This window comes from Phyllobates terribilis, unplaced genomic scaffold, assembly GCF_046119375.1.
Source record: "Phyllobates terribilis strain yellow unplaced genomic scaffold, ASM4611937v1 Scaffold_5__5_contigs__length_657084704, whole genome shotgun sequence".
Taxonomy (NCBI): Eukaryota; Metazoa; Chordata; class Amphibia; order Anura; family Dendrobatidae; genus Phyllobates; species Phyllobates terribilis.
In genome coordinates, this window is record NW_027362765.1 from 102,204,465 (window position 1) to 102,228,013 (window position 23,549).

Sequence of the window (23,549 nt, forward strand, 5' to 3'; positions counted from 1 at the left end):
TGTAAAAATTGGCCTAGTCATTAACGAGCAAATCACCCTGGGTTGTAAAGGAATTAAATGAGGCCATTTCAAGCACAAAAACCAAGCGGCTGATTTGCAGGGACACAGCTGTTCATCCAGATTAATTTACTGTGCAAGGAAACTTAAAACCACAGCAGCACAGGGCTCTAAAACCAAAGCATGTGAACGCAGCCTGAAAGTGGTTATAACATTGTCCATCATGACTAATTTTTATTTGTCTACTGTACTCAGGAGGACCACCAACTGATATGATAAAGGGAACTGACTATGTATTGCATGTGTCACAATACTACAGGGGTATTCTTTTATACTCCTCCTCACTGCTGGTTTCTTTTAATTGCATAATTGCTATTCACCAGCAGGTGCCGCTCTAGCCATCTTGTGTAGTCTGTGCAGCACAATACAAGCGCTTTATTGCACAGGTGCTGACGGAGGACCAGAAACATCAGGAAAGGTTTGGAGGCAGCGCCCCCTGCAGGCAGATCGAGGATGTACATCCACATAGGCCAATATAGGACCCAGTGTGTGCCATGTTATACAAATGAGCAAGCTCAGACCTGCATTCAGCGCGGCAACTGCACCCCAGTAATACAAGTGCTTTGCCTGGGCAATACCCGTAAACTAAGACTGCAGGCTCAGTACACCAAGTGTGACATGAAAACATGGTTTGCTGAAAATATTGTAAAACTGATTCCCTGATTGAGAAGGGAACAGAATCCAACATGCAGGAGACAGACAGGGGACCCACAGACCGATACAGAGGCAAGTAGTAAGCATAAATAATTTATTAAAACACCCATCACAGCAGAGGGGCAATGTACCCAGATATATTGATGGGAGTGTAAGAAAAACTCTGCTCAGTCCTGGTCTCTCATCAGATATGTGGCATCTGGAGCGTCTCGTCTTTCCCCTCACATGTCACACACCTGCAAGAGACAAGGCATCAGAAACCACACGTCGCCATCTCCAGTCCGCCCACCCAGCGCTGCGTATCAGACACATCTGGCTTAAATATCTCCAGTCACCATGATCGATCTGCCGGGGAAAAAAAGCTTCAGTCATCACCTACGACTGGCGGCGCTAAAGGTTATCCAGAATCTATGACCTACCCCGATCCTCCATCACTGCAGACAGCAACCCTCTGCCCATCACAGCACGGACCTGCAGAACAAGACACCATGAGCATCAGATTACACCAGCACAACGCATGCACCCATTCCCCCCACTAGTGATCAGACAACACTGGCTACAAAACATGGCCGATCTGATGGGGTAAGTTCTGCCATTGCATTCACTAGACTACAAATCCTAGCAGACCCAGAACTTGCCTCCTCATGTCCAGAACCCGAAGCCCGACATCCGCAAACGAGACACCATACCTGTGAATAAACCAGAAACAAGACTGTTACCATAGCTGTTATTATCCATTTATACACATTTTGGGGGGGCAGACAAGATTGGCAGGGCAATGTATCAGACAAGGCTGGCTAACAAGAGTTGCTAGTCACCAGGGTCGATCTGATGGGGAAAAAAGTTCTGTCATCAAGTACATCAGCCTTTATCTGTGTAACACTATTCCCAGCAGACTGAGAATAGTGAAATCCAGCACTCACCAACTCAGCTCTCTGACTGCGGCCTCTGAGGACAAGACGCCAGCACTGCGGATAAACCAGAAACAGCAGTGATCACAAGGTTATCTGCACATTTATACACTGCGGCATGGCCATGATAGGCAAACATGGGGGAAGGGAGGGAGATGTATCAGACAAGACTGGCTAATAAGAGTCACTGGTCACCAGGGTCGATCTGATGGGGAAAAAAGTTCTGTCATCACGTACATCAGCCACAACTACCCCCATCATCCCATAAAAGCTTCTTACCATCTAGGGTACCTCGTGCAGGTCGGCAGGGCAGGCAGCTCCACGGGTCACAACCCATTTTTCATATTAACCTATAGAAAAGTTATACGCTTGTCAGAATTCAGAGACAGCACTACAACCCCTAACAGCCATTGATTAGCAGTGTCCACCACAATGACACCACTGACCACAAGTGAAACATGGCTCAACAAGCGAACCTTTTTACCGCATACAGTCACATGAGTGAAGCACTGCGTGTTATCAAATGCTACATTGCCCATCTCTGCTTGCTGTCAGGAAATGGAAACATTAAAGCTTAAAGAGGTTGACCACTACTTTTACATTTATGCCCTTTTCTTAAGATATAGGGCATCAATGTCTGATTGGCCAGGGTCCAACACCTGGCACCCCCACACACCAGCCTTCATCTGTGGCCAGGAGTACTTGCGGAGCATATGTTACTGCACATCCGCCTCATTTGATATGAATAGGAGGTGGTTGTGCAGTACCATGCGGTGGCCACTACAAGTAGACAGAAACTCAGCAAGTACTTCTGGCCACCGATAATTGGAGGGGGTGCCAAGTATCACACCTCAGCCGATCAAACATTGATGACCCATCCTAAAGAAAGGGCATCCATGTAAAAGTAGTAGGCAACCACTTTAAACCCTCAGCTGTGAGAACATTGAAAGGGATATCCAATCTCAAAGGTTTCCATTTACCGACAGCAAGCAGAGATCTTATAATTAACAAGGTATTATAAGCTTAGCACATTGCAGAGCTGGGATGACCCCACCCCAGAGCAGCGGCCATGATGTGTGGTCACCGGGCCACACACAGGGGAAGCAGATGTATCAGACAAGACTGGCTAATAAGAGTCACTGGTCAACAGGGTCGATCTGATGGGGAAAAAAGTTCTGTCATCATGTACATCAGCCTTTATCTGTGTAAGTACAACTCTCAGCAGACCCAAAATAGTGAAATCCAGCACTCACCAGCTCAGCTCTCTGACTGCGGCCTCTGAGGACAAGACGCCATCACTGCGGATAAACCAGAAACAGCAGTGATCACAAGGTTATCTGCACATTTATACACTGCGGAGGGCGATAGGGGGTGATGTATCAGACAAGGCTGGCTAATAAGTCACTGGTCACCAGGGTCGATCTGATGGGGAAAAAAGTTCTGTCATCATGTACATCAGCCCTGAGGAAAACCACCCCCATCACCTCACAGAAGGGCCCTTACCACTGCAATGAGGAAAGCCAGATCCGATCTCCATGTTTTCCTATAAAGAAAATAATGGGAGTATCACTCACATGCCACTAACAAAAGAAAGCAGGAGTACAACGCCCAGCAATAACTATAGCATAAGCCTGCACATTAAACCGGAGCGGTCAAAGAACTCACCGGACAGAGCGCCTGAACCGCGCAGCAGAGCACGTGTGCACACGGCATGTCTCGCAGGACAAAGAGGCCGACGGAAGCTGCGCAGGGACTTTATAACCCCTGTCCGCTAACACGCATGCGTAGTGTGGAGGCAATTTCTGCGCAAGCGTGCTGCCTGCGTCTCAACGACGCGCGACTTGTGCATGCGCAGTACAGATTCCAGCAAATCCCGCCCTTAAGTCAAGCCCTCCGCCCGTTACCTGGCTGTAACGTATATATCCGAGGGGCAGCGTACAGACCGGGGAGTAAGGAGCAGGGGCCGCGGCTTGTTTCCAGTCCCTCTTATACAATTTCGCCTTCTGCTGGCTGATATATGTTAGTGTGATGCCTTTGCTCTCTGTTATCAGCCATATTATTATTTATTAATCACGATTTCGCTTTGCACAATCCTGTTAGGGGAGGCAGATACTACCAGAACTTAGCCCGACCCCAACCAGAAGCAGGATGTAGTCCAAAGAATTGGTAACCCTTGTGTCAGGTGGTACTCTATAGTAGCAGGAGTGTAACCACCCCCATCCTCTTAGGCTTGGTGCAGTGTATTCACAGCTGGGGCTTGGCTACTTTGGCCAGATCATTAGCGCCATGGCCGCCTAAGCAAGGCCTGAGGCTCTGATCACCTCTATAGTTGGGGTTCTGTCCCTCCCAACACTCCAGTATCCTACAGATAGATAGAAATGGGTACAGTGATAATAACCTCTAAAGCGGTGGAGAATATTTAAAGCCGCTCTTTTGGTGCTGCGTCGCTCCATTGCAGAGATATTCACATTTGTCTTCTGGAGCGCAGCATGTGAAATCTCTGTAGTCAGACTGAGCGTTTTTTCAGATTCTTCTCTGGGGGTACGCGCTTCCACACCTCCCTCCCACAGGCCGCCAATCACAGCTGGCAGTGTCCAGACTGATAGGCTGCTACATCAGCTGCTGAGCTGTGATTGGCAGACTCTGGGAGGGAGGGGTGGAAGCGCATACCCCCAGAGAAGACGCCCAGTCTACTACAGAGATTTCACATATTGTGCTCCAGTAGACAAATGTGAATATCTTTGCAATGGAGCAACGCAGCACAAAATGGAAAAGAGCAGCAGAATAAGGGGAGCTCATAGATTTTTTTACATGATATTTAACTCTATTTTTTTTTAACAAATCCTCTATAAGCAAGCTTAATAAATAAATATCCATTCCCTCGCTGGAGCCAGCACACCACCATGGCTTCTATGGAGTAACTCAAGACATTAAAGTCGTGCTTAAAATCAGTCTTATGGTACGTTCACACGTTTTACATGTGTGCATACCCAGCGCGTTAATCAGAAGGAAGATGCTTCAGGATACACCAGCCTTTTTTTTTGTCCTGAAGGGTCTTTTCGGTCGTGAGCGGCTTGCCAAGTGGAAGGCGCTGGAAGAATGGTCAGGTCTCTTCTTTCAACTGCTTAGAGTCTTCGCTTTGGAAACCTGAAGCAATGAAGACACTCCAAAGCCTAAATAGAAGAGCTGACAGATGTCCGGACATATCTCATACGCCCTCCATACTCATGCATGTTCGGCTCAGCTGAGCAGGTCTGTATTTAATGGGAAGTGAGCAGTATGCTGTGGCCAGACACTATTAGGCTGCCGTCAGAAGTCTAGAGCACATCTCCCCTGAATACAAGGGAATCGAGTGCATTTAAATCTAAAAGCGCCCCATACACCTTAGATGAAAGTTGCCCACCATCTGGGGGCTTACCAACTCCCCTCCCCCCTTCAATAAAGTCTGGCAGCTTGATTGCAGCTCATTATAATTTTTCTCTGAAACACTCCAGGGTTTCAGAGAAAACAGTTTATCCCCTTAAGGATGCAATTTTTGTTTTGGCATTTTGCCTTCCCTTTTTCCGAAAAGCCATAACTTTTTGATCTTTATTTCCTGACAGAAATACGAAGGCTCATTTTTTTGCAAGACAAGTTGTAGTTTTGAATGACGCCATTGATTTTACCACATTGAGTAAAGAGAAAACGTCACAAAAAATTCCAAATGCACAAACTGAAAAACAAGCCTCGCGTTCCTGACATTGTTCTTTTGGGGTTTCTTTTTACAGCGTTAATTGTGCAGTATAAATGATTCTCCAGATCAATACTATCGGAGATACCAAACGTAGTTATGGTTTTTTTTTTTAAACTACTTTTAATGCCTTCTTAGCTACTTTTTGGAGCTATAACTTTATTTTTCCCATCAGTGGAGCTGTGTGAGGGCTTGTTTTAATTGATGCCATTTCAGGGTACACATTATGTTTTGATGGCATCTTTTTTTTTTTTGTTTGTTTTTTACAGCAAATGGAAAACCAACAATTCTTGCATTTCAATTTTTTCCTCGTTACAGCATTTACCAATTGGGTTAATTTTATATTCTGATAGATCAGACATTTATTGACCTGGTGACACCAAATATGTATTTTTAAATTTTTTTAATTTGGGGACTGAAAAAAAAATTTGTTTTTTTTTTACTTTTCAGTTTGTTGTTCCCCTTTAGGGTAGTTGAACCTGTAATCGTTTGCTGTACATAGTAAGAATGAGCGTCTCCTAGAATGCCCAGCCCTTGGCTATACATCACAGAATTAACATGGCATGGGTGCCTTCAGCTGGCCCCCGGCTGTCAGAGCAATATACTTGCTCCCCGCGAGGGCTTTACAAGGGGGGCAGAAGGGCACCTGGATCACGGTGCTTAAATCCTGCTATAGGGGGATAACAGCAACATTTAGGAGGTTAACAGGTACTAACAATCACTGATGTTAAAGGCAGATGCCAGTTTGCCCTGTGTGGAGCAGGCTCAGCTCCTGAGCCCGCTACAAATACCCCGACATGCTTCATGACGTAATCATACATTAAGGAGTTAAAGATCTGGCTGGGAATTTTAGGGAGAGACCTGATGAGACTGGTGTGGCCCCTGGCTGGCTTCTCCCTGCATCGCTCTAGGTGATTGACAGGTCTCTTGCTATATACACAAATGGGAGAGACATTTCAATCAACAAAAGCAGGAGTAGACTCTACCGATGGTCCCCAGACGGATTTTTCTTTTATTGTTCAGTCAGAGGGAGCCTGCCGATCCTGCAGAAATCATCCAAGATGAATATGTATCACCTTTTCATCTGTCTGAACGAGGCAGTCCAGCGCAGCAAAAAAATCTGTAATCATGATCAGTGGAACGTTAGCCAAACACGTTAATTTCATCCAAACCTGCTAGTTTTAGTCAGTCAGACCGGCCATCTAATGTATATGGAGGCCTCCAGGAGCTACGACGTGAAAAAATGATACACGCTTATAATCAGAGAAGATAAGCAGCCGTCAAGACCCCTGGTGGCGGCGTACTATCCTCTCAGAAAACATTAGGTTTGCCAGACCGTATGTGTATAATGGGGAGGGGGAGATCAGGAGTGAGCTGTATGACGGCATTATGTAAAGTGTAAGGCTGGACTAAGCAGTTCTAGAGGAATGGTAGCGGAGCGGTTTGTACTCTGTGTGCTGCCATATAGTGCCCTCTGCTAGATATTCACTCTATACCGCATTTAATGCAACGTTCCACATTTCCTAAAAGCTTTGCTGTCTGGACCTTAGGCAAGTGGAGTTAGCGGTCATATGGGAGCAGGGTATCCAGAGAGTGACCTGGATTGGACTGAGACGTGGACCCCCAAGACTTCTCTGCCCGGCTGCCCTACATCTTCTAACAGTGAGTGATCCACAGCACTATATATAAACTGGCAGCAGCTATGGGGGCTGAATTCTGTGCTCACTGGCAAAGCTGATGGCTGTCAACCCTCCAAGGTTTGTCCACCAGACACATTGTAGCAGTGGATCGGCCGAGACTGTGCCACTACTCAGCCATCCGCATAAAGAGGATACACAGGTCTCAAGGCCAGTAAATCAGCTTTCTCGAGATGTCGCTGAATTTTTTAGTTTTTTTTTTTTTAATTTCTTGTGACAAACACTAGTAACTTACATTCCATGGGGAGAAAAAATTCCAGCGTAAACAATGATCTGAAGCGATACCGGACGTGTCGAGCTTTAAATAGACATTAAGGTACTGTACGTGCAGCGATGGCGGCACGCAATTCACACATCTAGCAACATTGCTTAAAGAGACGAGGCCTTTCTTCAGCCCCACATGGAGAGGTTGTGGTGTAAAGCACACGGAGAAATGGGAAGTTAATGAATCCAGTAATGGGAAATAGGTTGGGGGAAGGGTGGGGGATTTTGTTTCCAAAACTGCGACCACAAACACTGCCCGGGGTGCAAATCAAACAAGTCACATGACTACAAGGGGCGTCGCTTTTACATTTCATCACATTTTTTTTTCTTTCTTCGGGCTCAAAAAAAAAAAAGAATTTATGGAACCACAAGCGCCATTAAAAAAAATCCTAGACAAAAAAAAAGACCGTCTCTGCCACACGCAAGGATATGTCCCGTTCATGAAATGCTTCAGAGAAAAAAAAAATAAAAAAAAAATCAGATTTTTCTACTTTGAAATTCTTGGGGGACAAACAAATAAAAAGAAAGGCGGCAGCGTCTATAACCGCAGTCATGTGATCGCCTCAGGCCGTGCTGTTCACCGCTTGTCCCAGTGGGTTTGAAGTTGCCGCTTTCAGGAGGGGGTCACTTTCCATCTCTGGTTTCCCACACCTGCACAGGAATAAACACTATAAATGATCAGTGTATACGTGACCCCGGGCCAAGTTTGGGAGCCATAGCTTGGATAATAATCAAACCCCTTAACGAGATGCTGCCTCTTCCCGATGATAATAGTCTCATACCGTTGGGTGCTGGGAAGTGGCCACATGATACACACAATACCATGCATTCCCATATTAGTGACCCCAGAGGATAACTCACACTGACATTGGTCCGTTCACAGGTCGCGGCACCTCTGCGTTCTGCTGGTCCATTTCAGACAACAACTTCAAAATATTCATAGCAGCCTAAAAAATAGGGGAAGAGAAGGTTACCCTGAGACGTAAGGCACGGAGCGAGAGTGCCTAAGCCTGGAGGTGAGAACGTTAACCCTGGTAGGCCGTGGTAAAAGCGGTTTCCCCAAGAGGGGCGGAGGTAGGATCTGAAGGCGGATAAACGTTTTCCATACTCAACTTATCACCTGTCTTGTTGTGGGGATCCAACAGCACCAATACATGGAAATGTAGTGGGGGTGCACATGTGACCACTGCTCTTATTCACTGTCTATGTCACTGTACTTTATCGTCAACAGTTCCAAACACAATGAACAGAGTGGGCTGTTCACCCATGTGCACAGGAAACTCAGGGACACCCATTCTTGTGTTTTGTGGGAGTCAGAAGCTTATCAACAGTTAACACCAGAGCGGCAAATATCGAAGCGGGAGCAGATAATCCTAGCGTGGCAAGGAAAGAGATGGGTGAAATCCTAGAAGTAGTAGATAGGTTAAAGGGGTATTCCCATCTCCAAGATCCTATCCCAATATGTAGTAGGAGTAATAATAATAATATTAGCAAATACCTACAATTAGAAATGTAATATAGTATTTTTGATTCCCTATGTCTCTTTCTTCATGTGCAGGCATCGCAGGACCTTAGGCATCCATGGTTACGTCCACTGATAAAGTGAGTTCGTTAGCTAGCTGCTAGTGGACATAACCATGGATACCTAAGGTCCTGTATAGCCTGCACATGAGGAAAGAGACATAGCGAATCAAAAATACTATACTACATTTCTAATTGTAGGTATTTGCTAATAATATTATTATTACACCTACTGCATATTGGGATAGGATCTTGGAAATGGGAATACCCCTTTAAGTCCTAGACAGGCGAGGGAAGAGACGGGATGGGTTAATTCCTAGAGAGACAAGGGAGATGGGATGGGTTAAGTCCTAGAGGAGGAAGGAAGAGATGGGATGGGTTAAGTCATAGGGGGCGAAGGAGGAGATGGATGGGTTAATTCCTAGAGGGGGAGGGAAGAAACGGGATGGGTTAAGTCCTAGAGGAGGAGGGAAGAGGTGTAATGGGTTAAGTCCTAGAGGGGCGAGGGAAGAGACTGGATGGTTAGCCATAAAGGGGCGAGGGGGGGAGACTGAATGGTTAGTCCTAGAGGGGTGAGGGAGGAGATGAGATGGTTAGCCCTAGAGGGGCAGGCAAGGAGACAGGATGGGTTAACTCCTAGAGGGGCGAGGGAGGAGACGGGATGGTTAGTCCTAGTGGGTCTAGGTATAAGGTGGTTTGACATAGAAAGGTGGTAGTCTTGGGGAGGGGAGAAGACAAAAATTAACTTCTTTTCGGATCAGAATCCAGTGACTCCCGGTTATAGGCGTCTTCCCTGGCCACCATCTTACCATATCATGACATGATTCCACGTCCTTCCCCACGCCATGGCTGATTAGTGGTGGTTGGAAGGAGCAATTTATTAGAGAGACAAACTCATTTTTATTATTCTTCGGGAAGTCTTTATATTCAACCTGCGAAAGAAGAGATTCAGAAATGAGAAGAACAGCTAAATAATGGAGAAACCCACAACCCTCATCATCCTCCAGGCATAGATTGCAGCCAGTTCGCACATTACTAGTACAGTGATTAGTGGAGGTATAAGATCTACATACTAGCATATGCCGGCTAGAGATACTGGCTGGAGCCTCAAGCTGGACTGCACCCAACTAAATGTTCAAAGTAAATATGTAGTACTTGGACGATGCGGGGTCTCTGCGGGGCAGTTACCTCGATCGCTTGTACAATGGACAGGTACTGCAGCTGCTCAGAGGGTCGAGTCAGCGGGCCATGCAGTACATTTGCAGAAGTGTTGTTGTTATTCTTCAGGATGGTGTCTGCGGTGGGGGAGGTGCCACCGTACAGCAGCTCTCGTGCAATCATGGCCGTCACGGTGGCGATAGCCGGGTTAGGGGCCACCCTGTTAAATTCTTTGGCGTGAAGTCCCTGATTGGCGCCCACAGCTTGAGCCACTTCAGGTACCATGGGTAGGATCCCAGCTGGCAGCTGCTGATGACTGTGATACGGCATCCGAAACTCATCGTCTTTGTCTGACAAAAACAAAACAGACGCTCATCATGTACGCAGGCGGGAACAATACTTACAAAACTGCACTTTGGGCTGTCAGATAAAGGAGCCAGTCCTGATTATTCATCACATGTCCAGGACTTACTGTTAGCCGTGTCCTCCCCAGAGCCAGGCTCATAGAACGTCACCTTCCTCCCATCGCCAGGTTTCTTCACAGGCATCTAAAAAGTAGAAGGAAGCATAGATGAGTGCGAGGGAGTATATAGGAGGGATTATATAGTGTATAGTGCGGCAAACAATACAGGTAGGCAATATCCCTGACATGAAACAAGCCAACACAAGGCTTGCAAGTCCCAGCACGGGGGGGGGTGGGGGGGCACCTACTTTCTCGTCAGTCTTCAGAGCTGGTTTGGGGGGAGCCGGAGGGATTTTGAATCCGAGAAGTTCTAACATATTCTCAGCAGCATTCCGCTTGGCCACTTTCTTATTGGCCCCCAGTCCTTCCGCGGTCAGGTTCCCGACCTTCACCTGTGAGGAGCAGAAAGAGGATTTGAGGCTATAAAGTCAGAAAAGATAGAGGGGGCGACATATCCTAAAAACAACGCACCTGCATGACAAACTCCCGACGCCGGGGGAGACCTCGCTCTGTCACCAGGAAGTATTCCGGTTCCTTGTCCTTTTTAGCTTGCTGTATCTGAGCCAGCCTGCTAATGGGGTTCATGCCCTGGCCGTAATCTGGGCTGGTGGGGAGCTGTGAGGGTGACACACAACAGACGAACCTCAGTGGTGGAAAAACTGCTGGAGCGCCCCTTTATAATCTGAGTCACAGTTTTAGTTACTTTTTACAGTGGTGTAAAACATGGTGACCTCCATTTGAGACAGTGTGCGGTAAGGGGGATATCTGACATGAGTGACCCTCGATACCCGCACCGCGGCTCACCTTCACAATAGACTTGGTTTTCTTTTTGATGCGAGGTCTCAGCTTCTCCACGATTGGCAGAGGCGGCAGCTTCTTCAGCTCCTCCAGGATGGCAATGGCAGCGTTTTTCTTGGACACTTTCTTACTTTTCCCTTCCCCTTCTCCTATAAACTCTCCGACCAATACTTTAGTGATGAAGCTCTTCATGTGCGGGGGTCCAGTCTCCTTTGTTACCTGCAGAAACGGGATATCAGAAACATCAATGACTAATACAAGTTTAATGAACACTAAGAACGAAGCAGCATTATGGGGCAGACATCAATGAGGCTGGGAAATATTCCCGCCTGGCAGACTGAGCAAGAACCAGTCTGGCATCACAGATCCTGTCCTCAGCGGGCACATGGAAAGAAGTCTCAGCCAGCGAAGTGCCAGGGTTTTCTGCACCCCTACAGGGTTCCAGTGGCCGCAGAGCACAGACTAGGACTGAGTGAAGATCATATTACAGGAGACAAGCCGCCATTGCAGTAGTGGCCTCCAGCATCCTTCTCACCTCAAAATTCACAGGAAGGTTCCTCTTCAGTGCAATTTCGAACACTTGGCTGATCTCAGATTTATTCAGATTCTCTTCATCGGATTTTCCATTAATCTAAGAAATAAAAAAAAGATTATCTGCAGAGCCAAACACCAGACACGAAACCTCAGATGCCGAGGTGCCAGCCCAAAGCAACCACCACCCCTATACAGGGGGCTGTTGGGTCCTATACACACCCGAAGTCTGGCCCTTAATTATAAAGAGTCAAAGATCGATTTACACAATTTTCACATTGAGGATTGTCTGGTGCTTGAATAACAAATTCCTGTGCATCTGCAGCCACTCTTTGGTCTTGCTATTAACCCCTTCCCATTTTTGCTTTTTCGTTCTTTTTCCTCCTTCTCAGCCAAGAGCCATAACCTTTTATTATTATTATTTTTCAGTCCATATTGATGAATGAGGGCTGCTTGTTTTTTTGGGGGGGACAAGTTGTAATTTTTAATGACACAGTTCACTTTACTATTCAACGTACTAGAAAGAAATAACATTCAAAGTGCACTGAAATTATGCAAAAAAATATAAACTAAAAAAATCCGCTATTGTTTTTGGGGGGTTTTGCTTTTAGGATACTCCTCATTTCTCGGTCAACTGCGCTGGGTGAAGTCTTGTTTATTGCTCCCTGAGCTGACATTTTCATTGATACCATTTCAAACTAGATACGATATTTTGATCTCTTATTATTATTGTGTTGAGGTGACCAAAAAAATAAATAATCCACAATTATGGTGTTTCAATATTTTTTTCATTAAGCTGTTTACCAATTGGATTGATTCATTTTACATTTTGATTCGCTGGACTTTTACGTGCACAGCAATACCAAATTTATTTTTAATGGGTAAAAAAGGGGTGATTCGAATTTTTCTAAAAAAAAATTTATCTTCAACTTTTTTTAAAAAAAAAAATGTTTTATTCCCTCTCTGGGAACTTGAACCTGCGATCGTCTGATAGCTTATACTATACAATGCAGTATCACAGTATTGTAGTATATAGCAAAAATCCCAGTCTCCTATGAGCACCAGCCACAGGCTGGTCATCACTAGAATCCTAAAGTAGCACTCTGCAACGCTAAGTATGGAAACAGGAAATATATGAAATTTGAATGGCATTACTGCTCTAAGAAAATAGAAATAACTGAGAAATCTTAGCGCATAAATTGGCCAATTCATGTGTACCCTGCAGCCACAGTAAAGCGTTTCTCGTTGCCAGGAACCTTCCAACGTGAATCCTCTCTTACAGACTAAGGTCTGCATGTGTATGGGAAGGTAAGATCTGGCTGTAATTAAAACCGCCTGAGGCTTAGGGGTAGAGTGCTCAGTCAGAAGGCCTCTCCCCCACCACAATACCTCAGGTTTACTGGGAAGAGGCTCATGTTGGAGGCTTTTCAGGGCTTTTGCTGCTGCGTCGTGCTTTGCTGCCTGACGTGTCCGGCCTTTACCGTGAAACTGTTGTCCGCCTATAGATAACTCGACCTGGTAGAGGATGGGAGTGACTGGGAATGGGTAGAAGTACCTGGGGAAAAGGAGACAATGTGATCAGTAATGAGACATAGACAAGCTCCCTGCTCTGGTCTGCGGCACAGTGTACCCACCGTGGGGGGTAGCCGCCTCCTCGCGGCATGTTGTAGTTGTAGGAGGAGCGAATGCCTGTGTAAGGGTCCAGGGGCTTGTAGGTTGGTTTCCGGCCCAGTTTCATACATAGTGCATTCAGTTCCACGGTGGGAGTTATGCTATCTGTAAAAACAATGGATCATTTGTAACATCAGTGCGGAGGCAGGAGCAGCCACCATCATCACATATGTCCATACAACATTCAGGCCGCACACAAGAGGGGAACACAAGACTAATATAGGGAACGGGACAGCAGAGTGATGATACAGGCCACCACAAGAGAGTCTAGCCCTCCCAAAGGACTAACAAAAGGGCTAATGTAGCCTTTTCTAAACTAAGCCTGAAGAGATGACACTGTAACAGACCTTTGACGTTCAATTCCTCAATATTTTTCAGAAATCTGCATGCTGTCACTGAATTGTAAAGCCTGCGCTGAACCAGCCATGCCCACAAATTTGCAGGGCTCCTTAAAAGGTTGTCCATCGATGGGGACAACATTGTTTTTTTGAAAAGGAATCTGTCACCAGGTTTTTGCTGCCGCATCCGAGAGCAGCTTGATGTGGGGGCAAAGCCTCTGATTCCAGCGATGTGTCACTTACTGGACTGCATGCTGCAGTTTTGAAAAAAAAATCAGTTTTCTCAGCTGAATGCTGAGCCCTATATAACCCCGCCCACACCACTGATTGGCTGCTTTCGGATAGGCAGTAAGCTGCCAATCAGTGATGGGGGCGGGTTATACAGAGCTCATGAATATGGAGGACTACATGGCAGCAGGTTTACTATTCCTCTAGTGATTATCAGCCAGAGATTAAGCTGTGATTTTATCAAAACTACAGCAAGCAGCCCAGTCAGTGACACATCACTAATCAGGGTCTCTGTCTCTTCATAATGCTAATGTCAAATGGGGCAGCAAAAACCTTGTGACAGATTCCCTTCAAGTCCATGTATTTAGAGCTAATGATCATTCTTGCAGTTTCATTAAAATCTTTGCACTTTTTGGCTTTCACAGGCTCTTTATTTTCTGTGCACATTCAACTTTGATGTGTTCTGTAGTCATAAATCACCTTAGAAAGGTTCAGAAAAAAAAGGGGGGGGGTGATTACAAGCTCTACTGTCAGATTATCAGAATGATCTCACTGGCGTGCTCTAAGTTAACTCATTCTGTAGCCAGAACAATACAGCAGCTGCAGAAGGCAAAAAGGTGCAACATTTTTAATGAAACCAAATTGCAAAAAAATAATTTTAGCTAAAAATGCATGCAATTAAGAAGGAAAGGAAAGAAAATTGTCACCAAAAGGGACAAACCCTCTAAGGGTTTCCTCAAGTCAGAACAGGTTTTTCAGTCTCTGGAAGTAAAGTAAAAATGTTCCCATTCACTGACCGGCAGCAGAGATGTTAGAAACGGCAGGAAAATCAAACCACCAATTCAGAAGACTGTGCCAGCCTGGCATGGGAGCTCTTCCTATTCTAGGATGGACTATGGAGAAGGCGCTTGTGTTTAACAGATGTAGTCTCACTGGTTGTCCTTAAGAGGACGCAGCAGATGTGACAACATATAATGTCTAGTGGGTGAGCTGGACTCCGGGGGTCACAGTGTCAGGGCCCTCATAGCTACATAGACATCTGTAACACCTCACTTAAGACCAGGACAGTTGCTCCTCAGCAAAGTACATTTGTGGACAGGGGCTGCGGAGAAAACGTCACTATGATCAATGACAAATGGGGGATTTACACACTAAATAGGAACACAAATCAGAATCCAGCTCCACGGTTCACAAATTAGTCACATATATCCCCTCCCCATAGGAATGACTACAAGCCCTGTGTGTGACTATGGAGCGTACTATCTATACCACCCCCTCAATAATAGGCGCAGGGCTTGGAGGTCCCGCACATCACACAGTACATGTTTACAGGCCCTGGAAGGTTGTAAACTTGTACCTGGATTTTTTCCCTCACCGCGAGAAGGGCGGGCTGCTGGCTTGGGATATTTTGTCCCCTCCAAGGCTTTGGCGGCTGCGGCGTGCTGGGCTTTTTTAATACTTGTCCCTTCAGCCTCCCAGTACTGGTCCCCAAGAGTAAGCTGCACGGTGAACATCTGCAGAAAGAGAAAGGCAAAAGTCACCACAACAGTCAACATGAGAGGGGAAAGCGACAAAGGGTACAAAAAGAAATGTGACGTCATCGGCCAGAACTGCTTTTCCAGATACCTCATTGATAGAGGGCCTTGTGTTACCAGCACACCCAACTCACAATGATACGGGGAGCGCCAATCACTTTAAAAGTCTAATTTAAAAGAGAACACCAAACCTTGCTGCAGGCGGGTCTTCATCCATCCAGGTAAGACAAAATATAATTGTGCTGACCTCCATCATGTTTAAATACATGGCCAAAAGTATATGTACACAACACCCCCTGCCGCTCTTGGAAAATGGGGTTCACTGCTATATTTGGGAGGGAATATGAGCTGGCTATGGGTGTTTTGACGTGGCTCTAATGTCTGAGAATTTGCTGTGGAAATTGGATTAATGAGGCACATGCTCTGCTGTCAAGGGGGAGAGGTTTGGACTGCAGATGGTTGCACTTTGACACCTGGAGGACACTGGCAGTAGGCCTGATGTCTGAAAGGTAGGGGGTTGCGGGTGACCACAGTGCGGTTGGATGTAGTCTCCACTCTTTAGGTTTTCCTTTTTTTGGCTGAAAAGCAATGCAAAAGACCATTCCCCAAACGGCAGCCACAAAGTGAGAGGCTCCTAGTTGTCAATGTAGCTGCAGACCTAAAAAACCAAAACCATGAAGACCGGGAGTCTGTACCATTGCCCATGGTAGCATCAGAGTGTAGCTGCTCAGCCAGGCGGATTCCAGTCAGAAGTGAGTGTTGAACCTGGGGACAGAGGATTCTTACACCCTCTGGGGTTTGAGGTTTTGCCTGTGCGTTATTACCTTTCACTTTAAAAAGCAACTAAACCTATGAAATGTTTTTTCACGTTTCATTGCTCTAATAAATACAAGCAGATCGTTGGGTGTCCTGGTCCTGATACCCCCTCCGATCGATCAAACCCACAGACCCACCCACACCCACACACAAGTGCGCAACTCAGGTAATAGGAGCGAGCACACAGAGCAGGGTACGTATTCAATAGAAAGCTCAGGCTTCTTATTGAATCCGTACTCCTGGGTGTATGCACACTCAGGCAAAAGTTGCATGCTCCTGTCTCCTGAGCTGCGCACTTGTCAGGTGGTGAGATTTTGATCGATGGGTGGAGGGCTCAGGACACAGACAACCAATGAATTATTTTGGCAATGAAATGTGATAATAAAAAAAAAAAAACAATTTCAAATGTTTACTCTTTAAAAGGTCAGCTGTTGGGGTGTGTACACACTTGCAGTATACATAATTCCATATGCATTTTTTTTCTTGCTGTTGCAGATACGGCGACATTGCTGGGCTGCCAAGGACCAGAAGAGGGCACATACTTTTGGCCATGCATATATTGGTCCGGATGCCATATATCCTCGCCCGCCCCACAGGGAGCTTCAGAAACGTCAATACATTCAGATTCTTGGAAAGAGGGGAGGGGAGTCACAGCCCAAAAGAGCAGAGAACTTTCCATCAGAAGACAAGCAGAAGAGCTGAATACCCACTTGTTTTGGGCGATCTTCTCCCACTCTCTCAAGAAGACTGTAATCTTGCCAGCGTCCTAAGGGGATGACCTGAGGAGTGGGAGACAAGAGGCTCCTGGTTACAATGTAGAGATCAGCTACAATATACAGGCAGGGACACTTACCATCTGCCAAATCAGCACAGAACCCCTTCCTCACCTTCCCGTTCCCCACATACATACTGACGCCATTGTGAAGCAGTCATATCTGGTCTGTAGTGTACCGACAAGAGTCGCTCCCTTCCTACACCCTCCCCGGACATCGCTCATCAATGCACTGTGTACAGTGGTCTAAATATTCCCACCCATCGAGGCTAAATGTCCCCCTGAATCACCCACACTGCAACCCCAACATAAGAAACTGGCAGTGTGTGTGGGGGGGGGGTGGCGGGGGTCACATTATCAGGAAAGCAAAAATAACCAACCATAGAAAATTATTACTGGAAATTCTCCCGCCGCTCAGGATTCGGGCTGCCGTACCCCAGGGAGTTTCCATCTCTTTATAAATTGTAAGAGTCCAATCTCGGAAACCCCCCACCATTCCCAAGAAAAATTTAGCAGTGCATCCCAGCAGCAATTCTGGTCATCCACAAGGGTGCACATCCTGGCACAGCTGGTACAGATTAACCCTTTCATTGTATGAAGGATTAACCGAACAAAAATGCTCTTTGCCCCTGCCTGCACACTGCAGCCATCCTGAACCCTGGACAGCAGGTGTAGTTTGGGTATGGATGCTACCAGGTAATAGCAAGTCCTGAGCAGCAGATTACAGGTGAGAAACAACAGCCAATCATCCTACAGCAGCTGTAAAGACTCTGTGCTGCTGTGAGACTTCAGTATTACTGTGAAGAGTGGGAAGGGAAAGGCAGTCGAGCACGGGCAAGTGTGGTAATACATAAGACGAGGCACTGGGAGAATGGGGCACTTACCTTAGAATGAGCCGGACCCTGTTCACTAAGCAGCTTGTACTGAGGCTGAACCTTGTTATACCGGGCCAACTCATTCACCAGACACATCGGGGTTTTCTCTTTGGGGTTTGCCATGTTAGAAGACACTGGAAGACACGTGAAGCAACATGTGAAGATGGTGGTAGTAATGGTGAACATGGTGGCAGAAAGAGGGCAATGAAGATCATGGGAGAGTGGTGAGAATGATGGCAGCCGCCATGGTGGGAGGATTAGGTGTGGAGGGGTTAGGATTATAGTGGAGCAACAGCAGCAACGTGGTGGTGATAGCAGGTGAGGTCGAGGAAGGAGATGATGATGGCGGCAGTGATGGGAGGAGAGCTGATTATGATGGCGGCAGTGATGGGAGGAGAGCTGATGATGATGAAGATGGCGGCAGTGATGGGAGGAGAGCTGATTATGATGAAAATGGCGGCAGTGATGAGAGGAGAGCTGATTATGAAGATGGCGGCAGTGATGAAAGGAGAGCTGATTATTATGATGGCGGCAGTGATGGGAGGAGAGCTGATTATTATGATGGCGGCAGTGATGGGAGGAGAGCTGATTATGATGAAAATGGCGGCAGTGATGAGAGGAGAGCTGATTATTATGATGGCGGCAGTGATGAGAGGAGAGCTGATTATTATGATGGCGGCAGTGATGAGAGGAGAGCTGATTATTATGATGGCGGCAGTGATGAGAGGAGAGCTGATTATTATGATGGCGGCAGTGATGAGAGGAGAGCTGATTATTATGATGGCGGCAGTGATGAGAGGAGAGCTGATTATTATGATGGCGGCAGTGATGGGAGGAGAGCTGATTATTATGATGGCGGCAGTGATGAGAGGAGAGCTGATTATTATGATGGCGGCAGTGATGAGAGGAGAGCTGATTATTATGATGGCGGCAGTGATGGGAGGAGAGCTGATTATTATGATGGCGGCAGTGATGGGAGGAGAGCTGATTATTATGATGGCGGCAGTGATGAGAGGAGAGCTGATTATTATGATGGCGGCAGTGATGAGAGGAGAGCTGATTATTATGATGGCGGCAGTGATGAGAGGAGAGCTGATTATTATGATGGCGGCAGTGATGGGAGGAGAGCTGATTATTATGATGGCGGCAGTGATGAGAGGAGAGCTGATTATTATGATGGCGGCAGTGATGGGAGGAGAGCTGATTATTATGATGGCGGCAGTGATGAGAGGAGAGCTGATTATTATGATGGCGGCAGTGATGGGAGGAGAGCTGATTATTATGATGGCGGCAGTGATGAGAGGAGAGCTGATTATTATGATGGCGGCAGTGATGAGAGGACAGCTGATTATTATGATGGCGGCAGTGATGGGAGGAGAGCTGATTATTATGATGGCGGCAGTGATGAGAGGAGAGCTGATTATTATGATGGCGGCAGTGATGGGAGGAGAGCTGATTATTATGATGGCGGCAGTGATGAGAGGAGAGCTGATTGTTATGATGGCGGCAGTGATGGGAGGAGAGCTGATTATTATGATGGCGGCAGTGATGAGAGGAGAGCTGATTATTATGATGGCGGCAGTGATGAGAGGAGAGCTGATTATTATGATGGCGGCAGTGATGAGAGGAGAGCTGATTATTATGATGGCGGCAGTGATGAGAGGAGAGCTGATTATTATGATGGCGGCAGTGATGGGAGGAGAGCTGATTATTATGATGGCGGCAGTGATGAGAGGAGAGCTGATTATTATGATGGCGGCAGTGATGAGAGGAGAGCTGATTATTATGATGGCGGCAGTGATGAGAGGAGAGCTGATTATTATGATGGCGGCAGTGATGAGAGGAGAGCTGATTATTATGATGGCGGCAGTGATGAGAGGAGAGCTGATTATTATGATGGCGGCAGTGATGAGAGGAGAGCTGATTATTATGATGGCGGCAGTGATGAGAGGAGAGCTGATTATTATGATGGCGGCAGTGATGAGAGGAGAGCTGATTATTATGATGGCGGCAGTGATGAGAGGAGAGCTGATTATTATGATGGCGGCAGTGATGAGAGGAGAGCTGATTATTATGATGGCGGCAGTGATGGGAGGAGAGCTGATTATTATGATGGCGGCAGTGATGAGAGGAGAGCTGATTATTATGATGGCGGCAGTGATGAGAGGAGAGCTGATTATTATGATGGCGGCAGTGATGAGAGGAGAGCTGATTATTATGATGGCGGCAGTGATGAGAGGAGAGCTGATTATTATGATGGCGGCAGTGATGGGAGGAGAGCTGATTATTATGATGGCGGCAGTGATGAGAGGAGAGCTGATTATTATGATGGCGGCAGTGATGAGAGGAGAGCTGATTATTATGATGGCGGCAGTGATGGGAGGAGAGCTGATTATTATGATGGCGGCAGTGATGGGAGGAGAGCTGATTATGATGAAAATGGCGGCAGTGATGAGAGGAGAGCTGATTATTATGATGGCGGCAGTGATGGGAGGAGAGCTGATTATTATGATGGCGGCAGTGATGAGAGGAGAGCTGATTATTATGATGGCGGCAGTGATGAGAGGAGAGCTGATTATTATGATGGCGGCAGTGATGGGAGGAGAGCTGATTATTATGATGGCGGCAGTGATGGGAGGAGAGCTGATTATTATGATGGCGGCAGTGATGGGAGGAGAGCTGATTATTATGATGGCGGCAGTGATGGGAGGAGAGCTAATGATGATGGCGGCAGTGATGGGAGGAGAGCTAATGATGATGGCGGCAGTGATGGGAGGAGAGCTAATGATGATGGCGGCAGTGATGGGAGGAGAGCTAATGATGATGGCGGCAGTGATGGGAGGAGAGCTAATGATGATGGCGGCAGTGATGGGAGGAGAGCTAATGATGATGGCGGCAGTGATGGGAGGAGAGCTAATGATGATGGCGGCAGTGATGGGAAGAGAGCTAATGATGATGGCGGCAGTGATGGGAAGAGAGCTAATGATGATGGCGGCAGTGATGGGAGGAGAGCTAATGATGATGGCGGCAGTGATGGGAAGAGAGCTAATGATGATGGCGGCAGTGATGGGAAGAGAGCTAATGATGATGGCGGCAGTGATGGGAGGAGAGCTAATGATGATGGCGGCAGTGATGGGAGGAGAGCTAATGATGATGGCGGCAGTGATGGGAGGAGAGCTAATGATGATGGCGGCAGTGATGGGAGGAGAGCTAATGATGATGGCGGCAGTGATGGGAGGAGAGCTAATGATGATGGCGGCAGTGATGGGAGGAGAGCTAATGATGATGGCGGCAGTGATGGGAGGAGAGCTAATGATGATGGCGGCAGTGATGGGAGGAGAGCTAATGATGATGGCGGCAGTGATGGGAGGAGAGCTAATGATGATGGCGGCAGTGATGGGAGGAGAGCTAATGATGATGGCGGCAGTGATGGGAGGAGAGCTAATGATGATGGCAGCAGTAATGGGAGGAGAGCTAATGATGATGGCGGCAGTGATGGGAGGAGAGCTAATGATGATGGCGGCAGTGATGGGAGGACAGCTAATGATGATGGCGGCAGTGATGGGAGGAGAGCTAATGATGATGGCGGCAGTGATGGGAGGAGAGCTAATGATGATGGCGGCAGTGATGGGAGGAGAGCTAATGATGATGGCGGCAGTGATGGGAGGAGAGCTAATGATGATGGCGGCAGTGATGGGAGGAGAGCTAATGATGATGGCGGCAGTGATGGGAGGAGAGCTAATGATGATGGCGGCAGTGATGGGAGGAGAGCTAATGATGATGGCGGCAGTGATGGGAGGAGAGCTAATGATGATGGCGGCAGTGATGGGAGGAGAGCTAATGATGATGGCGGCAGTGATGGGAGGAGAGCTAATGATGATGGCGGCAGTGATGGGAGGAGAGCTAATGATGATGGCGGCAGTGATGGGAGGAGAGCTAATGATGATGGCGGCAGTGATGGGAGGAGAGCTAATGATGATGGCAGCAGTAATGGGAGGAGAGCTAATGATGATGGCGGCAGTGATGGGAGGAGAGCTAATGATGATGGCGGCAGTGATGGGAGGACAGCTAATGATGATGGCGGCAGTGATGGGAGGAGAGCTAATGATGGTGACAATGATGAAGGAGAGCTAAAGAAGATGGAAGGAGAGTGAGAATGAAGTGGTAGTGGAAAAGGGGTCAGAATAAGTGAGTGATGAGATACCTCAGGAGCAGGAGGCTTACCTGCAGCGGCACTGCCGGATGTGACAGAGGATGGCGGTAAAGCAGAGTTGTGGTGCGGTCTCCCTGCATGTTCCGAGGGCAGTGGGTTGGCAGTGGGGAGGATGCTCAGACTCTGGTGGATGGGCGAGTGCTGGTTCTTGTTCAGCAGTTGGCTCCCTGAGTGGGCGGCAGAAGGATTCTGAACTTGAGACATATTTGCTTCCATCAGAGGCTCCGGGTGTTGGTGCGCAGTGCAGGGTTAGAGCTGTAGGGTTACTGCAGAAAGGAAACAGAAAACAGTCAGCAGCACCGTTCAGGGCAAAACTACCAGTGTTTATTATGTAAATCACTCCCCTGAAATACTCTGTGCTGTTGGGGAACACATTCTGATGCTTCTATCCCCCATGATTTTCAATACCTCTTTTAGCTGTCAGTAAATGAGGGAAATGTGATGACATTTAGAGGCCTAATTACAGCCCTGCTCACATTGCTGAGCGCTTGTGAAAAATTATCAGTGTAGCACAAAAATTTGTGTTGCCGTGTTTAAAGCGATGTTCACATTTCCGTCTGGACATTCTAGTTGTCTGCTTCCTTTACAGAAATATATGGAATTCACAGGCAAAATGGATCCGCTGCATAACTGATGAGAGCAGAAGGACCCCACTGATTATAGGGTCACTCCGGGTTACGTTGCAATTGACCTCCTACATAGAGCTTAGAAAGATTCAGCTAATCAGTTTTTAATCACGTAATGTCATAGACCTAATGGAAAAGAGAAGAATTAACTGGGTAGAAAGACAAAATGAGCAATTGCATCAGATCTTAGAAAGGAAGAGACCGTTCTGCAGGAAGTGCTTTTTCTTCCATTCTACAAACTGGGAAAAGGATTTGGTGACCGGTGAATAGAAATACAAATATATAAACCGCCAACTAAGCATATCTACACACTAGATGGTGGCCCGATTCTAACGCATCGGGTATTCTAGAATCAGCAGAGCGGGGTTTAAATTTGGCGCCAATAATGCTGATTGGTTGCGGCCGGCGACCGGGACCAATCAGCAGAGTGGTGTTTAAATTTGGCGCCAATATCGCAGATTAGTCGCTGCTGGCGGTCGTGACCAATCAGCAGAGCGGTGTTTAAATTTGGCGTCAATAATGCTGATTGGTAGCGGCCGGCGGTCGCGACCAATCAGCAGAGGGGTGTTTAAATTTGGCGCCAATATCGCTGATTGGTCGCGGCCGGCGACCGAGACCAATCAGCAGAGCGGTCGCGGCCGGTGACCGAGACCAAACAGGAGAGCGGTCGCGGCCGGCGACCGAGACCAAT

The 23,549-nt window shown here is 47.1% G+C and overlaps 1 protein-coding gene, 1 long non-coding RNA gene and 5 other non-coding genes across 11 annotated transcripts in view; all 7 read right to left on the minus strand.

The window, feature by feature from the left end:
* Window positions 1-791: 791 nt before the first annotated feature.
* Window positions 792-3,406, minus strand: LOC141270904 (uncharacterized). 2 transcript variants are annotated; one of them, XR_012321754.1, is made up of 8 exons: window positions 3,288-3,406; window positions 3,126-3,165; window positions 2,876-2,920; window positions 1,902-1,972; window positions 1,635-1,679; window positions 1,350-1,400; window positions 1,131-1,182; window positions 792-947 (listed from the first exon to the last, which is right to left on the minus strand). It is a non-coding gene; the product is annotated as an uncharacterized lncRNA (long non-coding RNA). The 2 variants fall into 2 exon arrangements; XR_012321755.1 differs by having other exon boundaries at window positions 792-1,056.
* LOC141151342 (small nucleolar SNORD12/SNORD106) lies at window positions 1,005-1,096 on the minus strand. The gene has a single exon (XR_012247029.1). It is a non-coding gene; the product is annotated as a small nucleolar SNORD12/SNORD106 (small nucleolar RNA).
* On the minus strand, window positions 1,486-1,577 carry LOC141151340 (small nucleolar SNORD12/SNORD106). Its single transcript, XR_012247027.1, has one exon. It is a non-coding gene; the product is annotated as a small nucleolar SNORD12/SNORD106 (small nucleolar RNA).
* Window positions 1,774-1,865, minus strand: LOC141151339 (small nucleolar SNORD12/SNORD106). Its single transcript, XR_012247026.1, has one exon. It is a non-coding gene; the product is annotated as a small nucleolar SNORD12/SNORD106 (small nucleolar RNA).
* Window positions 2,726-2,817, minus strand: LOC141151337 (small nucleolar SNORD12/SNORD106). Its single transcript, XR_012247024.1, has one exon. It is a non-coding gene; the product is annotated as a small nucleolar SNORD12/SNORD106 (small nucleolar RNA).
* Window positions 2,993-3,082, minus strand: LOC141151338 (small nucleolar SNORD12/SNORD106). The gene has a single exon (XR_012247025.1). It is a non-coding gene; the product is annotated as a small nucleolar SNORD12/SNORD106 (small nucleolar RNA).
* A 3,788-nt stretch (window positions 3,407-7,194) lies between the features above and the next one.
* The window catches only part of STAU1 (staufen double-stranded RNA binding protein 1), a 35,660-nt gene continuing 19,305 nt past the window's right edge, over window positions 7,195-23,549 (minus strand). Inside the window, exons 2-16 of one of the 4 annotated variants that reach the window (XM_073682638.1) lie at window positions 22,244-22,498; window positions 18,029-18,153; window positions 17,083-17,151; window positions 15,397-15,535; window positions 13,419-13,560; window positions 13,174-13,339; window positions 11,789-11,884; window positions 11,260-11,472; window positions 10,927-11,070; window positions 10,704-10,847; window positions 10,465-10,540; window positions 10,023-10,342; window positions 9,644-9,766; window positions 8,175-8,260; window positions 7,195-7,964 (exon numbers count right to left, since the gene is read on the minus strand). In XM_073682638.1, the coding sequence (XP_073538739.1) occupies window positions 7,877-7,964; window positions 8,175-8,260; window positions 9,644-9,766; window positions 10,023-10,342; window positions 10,465-10,540; window positions 10,704-10,847; window positions 10,927-11,070; window positions 11,260-11,472; window positions 11,789-11,884; window positions 13,174-13,339; window positions 13,419-13,560; window positions 15,397-15,535; window positions 17,083-17,151; window positions 18,029-18,153; window positions 22,244-22,448 (2,136 nt within the window). In that variant the 5' untranslated portion in view covers window positions 22,449-22,498 and the 3' untranslated portion in view covers window positions 7,195-7,876. Of the gene's footprint in view, window positions 7,965-8,174; window positions 8,261-9,643; window positions 9,767-10,022; window positions 10,343-10,464; window positions 10,541-10,703; window positions 10,848-10,926; window positions 11,071-11,259; window positions 11,473-11,788; window positions 11,885-13,173; window positions 13,340-13,418; window positions 13,561-15,378; window positions 15,536-17,082; window positions 17,152-18,028; window positions 18,154-22,243; window positions 22,499-23,549 lie in introns of all 4 variants that reach the window. The other 3 variants (XM_073682636.1, XM_073682640.1, XM_073682639.1) reach the window with 3 other exon arrangements.